Source organism: Eurytemora carolleeae, unplaced genomic scaffold, assembly GCF_000591075.1.
Source record: "Eurytemora carolleeae unplaced genomic scaffold, Eaff_2.0 scaffold1555, whole genome shotgun sequence".
Taxonomy (NCBI): domain Eukaryota; kingdom Metazoa; phylum Arthropoda; class Copepoda; order Calanoida; family Temoridae; genus Eurytemora; species Eurytemora carolleeae.
Window position 1 is genome coordinate 1 of NW_019397474.1, and position 9,799 is coordinate 9,799.

At 30.7% G+C, this 9,799-nt stretch overlaps 1 protein-coding gene across 1 annotated transcript; it reads right to left on the minus strand.

The window, feature by feature from the left end:
• Positions 1–4,401: 4,401 nt before the first annotated feature.
• Positions 4,402–9,568, minus strand: LOC111714482 (nucleoside diphosphate-linked moiety X motif 22; the record flags this gene model as incomplete). Its single annotated transcript, XM_023489602.1, has 9 exons — positions 9,546–9,568; positions 8,867–8,955; positions 8,298–8,353; positions 7,852–7,891; positions 7,343–7,405; positions 6,939–7,039; positions 6,347–6,388; positions 5,596–5,637; positions 4,402–4,472 (listed from the first exon to the last, which is right to left on the minus strand). Coding segments are annotated over exons 1-9 (527 nt in total), but the record flags the coding sequence as incomplete, so codon positions are not given.
• Positions 9,569–9,799: the final 231 nt, after the last annotated feature.

Below are 9,799 nucleotides of genomic sequence, written 5' to 3' on the forward strand. Positions count from 1 at the left end.
TGAACATATAAATGAATGAAGAGCTTTATTATACAGACTAGCTGAAGTGCCCGGCGTTGCCCGTGCAATTTTTAAAAATCGAATTTTGAAAAGAAGTTTCGATTTAAATTAAATTTTAATTTAAAAAAAATCGGGTTATGAACAAAAAATCGATTTTTTAAGAAGGAAAAAATCGAACTTTTTTTTAGCCTATGTTACTTCCCGGGCACCCATGGGTTCCCTAAAAAAATGTCAACCCATTGGCTCCAGCTGTTTGGCCAGCTATAGCTGACCATAGAGTTGTATTACTTTATGTAGCTGACATAAATAAATAAATAAATATATATGAGCCAAGAGCTTTATTATATAGATTTCATTTGTACTCCTACTTTTTTGCACAACAGAAACTTTTACGAGTCATAATTATTTTCTGATTCTTTTATTTTCATCTCATAGAATTTAAGTTAAAGTTGAGTTTTTCATTTTCAAAAATATCTTTTACTATCTCTAGTATAAATACTAACATAACATACAATAAAATGTACCTTTAGAAACAAGTTTTTTTCTGCTAGTTGTGTTTGCAAGTAAATTGGTATGTATGTGTACCTTTAAGGTATCCAAAAAGCCAAATATTTTGAATTTGTCCATAGAAAATTGGGACTTTTTTACCAAATTTCTTATTTCCAGGTTGTTTTTCCCAGAAACTTTTTTCCTTTCTGACAAAAAATTCGACATCCTCTCAGAACTATGGTTGTGCAATCTGAGCAGAAGCCCAAAGCGTCTTTACTTAATCTAACCCTAAAATATATGCAAATCTCTCTCTTTCTTGTAATTCAACCCGGATAAAGCGCAACTCCTATAGGCAACTGCCTGTAAACTGCAGCTTGCAGATGCAGTGTACGCTCGATTACATTTATTATTTTTTTATTGAATAACTTCAAAATAAATCAAATCATTTGCTTCAAAATTTTCAACAATAAAATCACATATATTTTACTGCGAGTCCGTGTAAAAATAACAATTCATAATATGTAAGAATAGCGGTTCCAATAGTTCGATTTTTTTCCAAGACATGAGCCGTGAGATGGGAACTCTTGTATTGTGGATATCAAGTTTAATACTTGATCTCGATCTTTTGAACTATGATCTTTATTTGATCCCGTCCCGCGAGGAGTGTCGTCCGTGGAAAACAAACAGCTAATCAGAAGCGAGGGCATTTGGCGTTCAACCAATGAGAGAGCAGAGAAATAGCGGATATCCAGTGATCAAGCAGATTATGGGTGCCCACTGCGAATATTGAGATTAATTGATCGGGATTATGGGAATCCAACACAGAAGTTCCCACTTCAGATATGTATCAGATATAGAAAAATTTAGAATTTAGAACTTAGAAACAACAGAAAAATGCGCAAAAAGCAATAATCACTGAACAGTAATTAAATGATTCTAAGAATTGGTTGTTGGATTTGAGGTGATCATGTCCCTTAAAAACCTGAGACTGCCTTCAGCATGCGGTGTCAGGTTTTCAACAACACTGGTACAAAATTATTTACATTTTTAAATCATTCTTATTTTTTCCTCCCCCCGACCCACCCCACCCTTTTAAAAATCATACTTGAAATTTTTGTTCAGGTGTTTATTCTTTCGCTGAATTGTGGAAAATAAATGTTTTTTTTGGTAAATAGTATCAAGGATTTTAAAACTTGCCAATCCAATGTCCAATCCTTGAAATTATAAAACAATTATTTAGACACTTTACAATAACCTTTTTTGGTTTTAGGGTTTACAAATGTTTTAATGCAAAGTTACTCAACGTGATAATTGTTAAAATGATTAAATTCCTTTTCAATTAGACATATATTTATCTAACTTTTCAATTAGACATATATATATCTAACTTTTCAATTAGACATATATTTATCTAACTTTTCAATTAGACATATATTTATCTAACTTTTCACTTTGTAAAGCAGCAGCTTATTTTTTCAGTGAAGATTTATTCATTTTTAAAACTTTTCATCATCTAACTTTGTAAAACTGGAAAAATACCCGCCCATTACACTAAATGCTATTATCTTACTTTTCTTACACTTCTAAAATCTAATTTAAGTTTTTCTTAGTCTTCCCGAAGAAATTAAAATGGAAATTAGACAAATTTGACTGATGCTACAGAATTACCTACAATTGGTGAGACTGTAAAGACGACTTGAAACTCTTCAAATTTGACGATCCCAAGTTTAAATTAATTGTCTTCTCCCTTGAATGTGGTCTTTAAATGGCTTATTTAATGATTTGGCATTGAAAGAAGGAAGATTAAAGTTGCAGGGAATATCATAAATACAAGGTAAAAGAAAATATAAATTCCGTACAGTCGTCTCTGAAGTCTCATCCTTTGTGGATTATCCTGTATAAGACCATATACTATCTTAATACACTTCATGATTAATAAAATGGAAGTGGGACGACCATAAAACTTTGATTAGGGAAACATAAAATAAAGAAACAAATAATGTAAATGTTTTTCCTTTGATCCATGGATTGAAGGTTATCTAAGTCCAGGAAAACTAGGCCGGTCGTCTCATCTGCCTCAGCCTGGTCGCCCTTTCTACATATGAACACTAACTTTAAAGGGATTGTAGACGTATTTTATAGACAACGGTTTAAAGGGTTGTATGCGATTCCATTAACGCCTGATCCAATCAGGGTTCAGTCATGTGTTTGGTGTCTATTCTGAACCAATAGAAATTGCATGGCAGTATCTTTCTAACTATCTCATCATCCAATTAGAGATGAATCCATATATCGGGGCTAAACAGTAAATAGAAATATTTAACACTAGAAATTCAAGGCGCTTCGCGCCCTTCTTTCTAGCCTTAGAGGGCGCTTCGCGCTTCGCTTCGCGCCCATCTTCTAAATTAGTTGTGAACATGTTCTCTTTGTGTACATCGTAAAACAAAACAAAAATAATTCGCGGATTTTCACAAAAAATTTCGCGGATTTTCAAAATTTTTAAAAATTTAATGACGATCGAATTTTGATGGAGACAAATATTTGAAATTTTGATTTTTCATAAACCTTCCCTGTGGTCACGTGATGTCCCACAAAAAATTTGGACCCGATCGGTTCAGCCGTTTTGACGTTTATTGGATACAAACAGACAGACAAACAAACAGACAGACAGATAAGCCAAATTTATATATAGATGTGTAAAATTTTAACATGTGACATTCAGTGCGTTTATTGAACTTTGTCTACAAGCGGGAAATTTTTAAATATTTTATAATTTTCAATAAAAGGGTCAAAGTATATCAAATTATTATTTCATTATTTAATATTTAAAAACAAACAAATGAAAATATCAATCAGTAGATAACAAGGTCTACACATCAAAGATATGATAAGTATTTTCGTTTTTATAGTTTTTTATTTCAATTCAATTCAATTTTTTCTATGGGACAATAATTACCTTAACAATTTACAAAGAAAAAAATATGAGCAATGTAAATTTAATTTTTTCTTATATATTCTTGTAGGAAATGCAGTTTGTAATTTTTTGGATGATTAAGTTTGTGGTAAGAAGAAAAAAGATGCATTCAAAAGTATAAAAAATGTCAAATACAGTGTGAACCAGAAAACTCCAAAATGGGAAGGTAACTTTAAGAATCAATTGAAGATTATAAATAGTCCAATGTAAATGCGCAGGCAATTTTACTACGTATATAGTTAATGTTTAAATCAATTGTAAAACTATTTGCTTGTAGCAACATCAAATACGCTTAGAATATAGCTTCAATGCCGTCCTTATAATCCAGCAGTTTTCTGATCCGTACTGTATAAAATATACATTACACATTATACATTATTTTCATCTTTTAATTAACCACTTTTTTCGTGCACCTTTAGAAAGTCAAAGTATTTTGCAGATTATACTGTTTTCTTTAGTGGATTAAAAAAAATATTTTTTAAAAAAATTTTAAAACGCAATCTTTACAGAAACGACTATAATAGGGGGGAGGGGGTATATTTTAAAAATATTAAAGTTTTTTCTCTAAAAAGTCTTTTTTACTGTTCAGTTTCCTGTGTAAAAAATCAAAAATATACACTCCTGCAAACTAATTGAGAAGCAAAATACATACAGATATATATGTCTATTGTTAGCTGAAGTGAAATACCCGGCGTTTTGTCTAGGTTTATATAATTATTAATAATATGCATAGCAGTTACTTAAGCCGTTCACCCGCGCTTGGTATTAAATAATAATCTTAGCTGAAGTGACCGGTTTTGCCAGTGAAATTTAAAAATGTACAAAACAATTTTTTAGCCCGTGTCACCCCTGGGCCCATAGGGTACCCATTGCTTTAGCTATAGAGAATATATATGAAAATATATAATATGATATGATAAGCATAGAGATAAATATACCTGTAGATTTCAAGTACTTGTTCACTTGATAGATTAACATTAATCTTGAACTCCAATCCTACTCTTCCTCCCTACACAGTAAAACAAGTTTTAGATTTTGTTTAAAAAATAAAGCACGACAAAAGCGTTTCTTTTTTTGTACAACCTAGTACTGTTAACCCTTAACAATGAGTTCTCCGTTGTAAAGTCGTCTTTGAATTAGATTTTCTCTCGGAGCCGGAACCAAACCAAACCATGAACAACTTCACGAGCAGTAATACAGTTTCCAAAAAGTTAAACAAAAGAATAATATTCATAAAAATAATGATTAACGCTTAAAATCAATTGCCATTTTATTTCAGAAGTCAAAAACGTCATTTTAGTACTGTTTATATCCAATTTGTGTCCGTCTTCCCGATATTAGATCGAAAGCATTTTTTTCATTATAAACATTATTTTCACAATATGTAACCGTGTTAATTAAATGTATTTTTTTTCAGGAAATAAAAAGATTTTCATTATTATCGATTGTGGGTAACGGTTTGTGTATTGAATGTTCGGAAGCCGCAGTTAATCGGGATCTTTAGTTTGGGGGACAAATACCCCTCGAGTTTTGTCCCTGGTAGATTGATGTTTTAGCTTCTTGTTAATCATTTGAGCTCCGTTCTTTGAGTTCTTCAAGTACAGGGTTGCCCACATCACAGATTAAGACTTAAATGACGACATGAAACTCATTAATTACAGCAATGTGGAGATTAAAGGAGTTCTTGCCACAAACTCTGATGTTCTAATTCCCAGATCTTTGAAACCCGATGTGGCAGACCTTTGAATTTTCAAACTTTAAATTCTGTTCGATAAAGTTTGAAATATCACATATTTAGGGATGAGAAAATTAGAGCTTAAGTGGCAAAAACTCAGTACCTTAGGATTACTGCCTTACATACAGTTTTTCAACAGCATTTTAGAAGATTTAACAAAAAAAGACAGTCGTCTTGGACGTCTCATCCTTTGTGTCGTGTCAAATGTTCATCATATGTCAAGAATAAATTTTTTTTGAGAAGTGCAGATTTATTTTTCTCGATGTTTCTCTTGTATGTGAATATAATAACCAATTTCTATAAATATTTATTTTAAATTCTAATAACCTAGATTTCATAACTTTTTATTTTCGATGTTCATACTCATCACACATTTTTATTTAAAAACATATATCACCTTATTCAGATTGAAGACGATCCCAATTAACTCTTGATTACTCTAAAAACAAATCATTCAATGAAAACCTAAAAAATGTTAAACAAGTGAAGTCCTTGGTTTTTCTTTAAACTTGAAAAGTTGGTAGGGATTCTGTAGATGTAGTTTTAAAGTGACTCTCTGTTTATTATTTACTATTTATAGAGGAGTAATATGTCTTTTTCACAACGGTACCCTTAAAAGATGTAAATGATGAATAAGATATCAATATTTATAACTTTGAAAATTGGTTTCAATTTCAAAATTTGATCAGTTAAAGTTTTATTGGCTACCGTTGTGTATCGGGTATTACCCCTTTTAATTACAATAGCAGTCCCTTTAGTTATAACTGAATAGATAAAAAAAAAATTTGTAGTTAATACCACTTATAAAAAATAATTCAGTACATAAATATAATGGCCTATACATTACAATACATATGTCACTGCAAACTAGAGAACATGGGAGAAGGTTAAATTTATGCGACATTACTGGTACGATTTTGGGATCTTGTAGCTCCTCTATTTTAATTTTACCACAAGTAGGACCAAAGCAAATTCATTTGGTTATATAATATAAACTTTTATCATTTTTGTTCTTCTCAATAGTTCTTCAATAAGAGGAGTTATGATGGAAAACATCCTACGTGAAATTTACTTTATTTTAAAGTGATGGATGGCTATATCAGATTTCTCTAATGCTAATAATTCTCTCTAATTATATTAAGCATTACCTGATTTTCTAGTGGTATATTAATCTCATCTCTGATCTCTTTCTAAAGATAAAATCAAGAAATGTAAAAAAGTGCTTATCAAGTTTATTAAGAACAAACCATTATATGGATCTGCTTACTAGACAATTTTTTTCGGAAAAAATCATATAAATTCAATAAATTTTTCAAAAAGGTGTAATTTTCTGTATGAGAATGATTGTTTCAAATGGAGCAGATCTAATTTGTTCAGAAGTAAAGACTTCATATCTCACATGTTCAGAACAAATAGTTCCGCTCTAACCTGTACAGTTCAGTTCTATCATGTTCAGAAGCAAAGAGTTCAGTTCTAACCTATTCAGAAGCAAAGAGTTCAGTTCTAACCTTTTCAGAAGCAAAGAGTTCAGTTCTAACCTATTCAGAGTTCACTTCTAGCATGTTCCAAAACAACAAGTTTAGTTCTAACTTGTTCAGGAACAAAGAGTACTGTTCTAAACTGTTCAGAAGCCAAAAAGTTCAGTTCTAACCTGTTCCGAAGCAAAGAGTTCAGTTCTAACCTGTTCAAAAGAAAAAAGTTCAGTTCTAACCTGTTCCATAGCAAGAGTTCAGTTCTAACCTGTTCAAAAGCAAAGAGTTCAGTTTTAACCTGTTCTGAAGCAAAGAGTTCAGCTCCGACATGTTCATTGTTCAACTCGGTTTCATTGTTCAAACCATTATCTGATAAAGAGAGTCTCAATATACATTGACGATAACGAAAGTCATTTAAAATTTATGTTTGCGTTCTTTTTTAACACATTCACAGAATGAGCCGTTGAATAATCAAGAACAATATGTATTGTTTATTTCAAGCTCATTTTGATATTGAGATTAATGCTCGATCCTTTTTTTAATTGCAGACACCCTGCAACCTATAAGAAGCCGGGAAATTTTGCTAGCAATCAATGAGAAAATACTCATTGGTCGGAAGCCAGAAATCCAACACAACTGTTTCCATCTTTATGAACTGTGATCAAATCTGACCTTTTACTGCCTCCTCAGGTTCTGGATGTCCTCCAGGCCGGTCAAGTTTACCTCCTTGCTCCCCTGCACAGGTACACAATTAAAATTTAAAGGGAAGTTTCTTGAATTTTGATAAGAAGGTGTATGACAAACAGTTTCTTTATTAAATATAATCTTTTTTGAACTGAACCAACAAATAATATAACCAAGGGCTAAATGATAAACATTTAAATGCATTGTAAAAAGAATCTCAGCTCTTAGACGGTGTTATAGCTCCTCATGGAGGTTAGATAATTTTATAGTTTAATTTCAAAAGAACCTTTTTTTGCAAGAATACCAGAACCTCAAAACCAAATATTCAAAATTAATGAAAACCTGAAAAAACGTGTCTTCTTAAGAGCTAGGACTGCAAGATTTTTCTAACAAATTAAAACATCACATAATAATAATAATAATAATAATAATAATAATAATAATAATAATAATAATAATAATAATAATAATAATTATAATAATAATAATAATAATACCAATAGCTTGGCTCAATCTCTTAAATCTCTTTCCGCCCACCTAAACATGTTTTTAACAAAATCTCTGACTCAAATTGTGGATGGACAACATGGACATATAATAGTTTGTTTTTAATCTTTGTGAAGAAACAATCTCAAGAACTGACGAGGGTCAACCCAGACCGAAATATATTTTCAATAAATGTGGAACTAACATCTACTTTTTTACTCTACAGAGGTTTGGTCCATCACCATCACTGAATTTTAAATATAATTTATCTTATGTTTTGAAATTCAGCAATCAACGTATGTGTCTTTTCACATTAAATCTTGTGAATCTTGTTTTTTTTTATTTTATACATTTTAATTTTATATATGTATGTAAGTATGTATTTGTATGTCAAACTTAAGTACAATAAGTAATTAAACAAAATCTGCCAAGAGTTTTCGCGTGGGGTTATCTTTACCTCAGAATTATCAACAAGTTCAGCTGAATCCTCACTAAGATTGGTTCCATGCAGATCTAAATTATTTAATAAATCATCATCAACATAATTTCAAATAAAAGTATCTCAACCTCAAGTGTGAAAAATATATTAAAAGGACTGGCCGATGACCTTTTATGTATTTAAATTAATGGAGATAGTTTTGTTTTCCTATTTTAAAATTTTTAATTTTTAATTGCAGCATCTCTTTGAAAAACATTTGCGAACTTCTGCAGCAGAGACAGGGAAGGCAACTGACTGACTTTATCTTTTTACAAGTTACGAAGATATCTTACTAATTGCTACTAGCTTAGATAAAGCTGGTAATCAGGAGAATCTAGATTACATGACAGTTCCTTTAAGTTTAAAATTACATAATGATCCACAATTGTAAAATGCAAAAGAGTTTTGATAACAAGGATTATCAGAATCTCTGATAGTAATATTTAGATTGATCATTAATGATCACATTGAGATCAATCGAAAAAACTAGCCATGATCTATAAAACCTTGATCAAATTCTAATGTAAATTATAACGATGTGCAGCCACCTTTGTAATCAGTTACTCCAACTTGAAGGTTGAGGGTATTATCATTAAAAGAGAAATCATGAAGACGAAACTTGCTCTTGTTATAAATTCTGAATTATCTGCAGTGTTGGCCATCAAGTAGTGCTTATAAAACATGAAATCTAGTTTTTTGGTTGAATTGTTTTTTTACTTAGGAAATCTGACTAAAAAAGTTTTAATTTGGCCTTTTTTAAACTGATATTTCTCTAAAAATGTTTGAAGAACATTTTAAGAAATAGATCTTTTACAAATTACGGAACACGTTCCATTATTAAAAAAAAACGACTAAAATTTGAATTCCATTTCAATAAAAATATGTTTTTGTATGACATCTGCCGATTTCCTCGCGTTTTGTTTCGTTATTTTATCCCAGGAATCATCGATCCTTTTTCTAAATATGAAAAAAGTCACTTTTAAAGATTTAAACATTTTAATTTCTTAAAAGCATTACAAAAGTACATTGATTTGTCAAATGAAAATATGAGAAAACAAATGCTAAACCAATTTTAAGTCTTAAAACAGAATTTGTTGTTCACATTGGTGGATTTTCAAAAAAATCAAATTAACTTTGAGAGCAAAAAGTGTTTAGGTCTTTAAACTGGGGTCTTGCTAAAAAAATTAGATTGGATAGGTTAAGCCGTTTTGAAGAATAAAAATATACCTTGTCCCAGAACCCTCCTTCATATTGTAGAGGGTTGGATTAAAATCAACTGACACTTGGTCTAAGATTTGTCAAGCCTCTGAATGTTGAAGATAAAAATAATAAATCAATTTGACAAGCTTAAAACCAAAGAATATGATAAAGATAAAAATAATGGGCTGGAAAGAACCCAATACCTCATTTTTAAAAGAAAAAAAGGGCACCTTGTAAACATTTATCTGATAAATAATGTGGAAGATGTTGTCTTTTTTTAT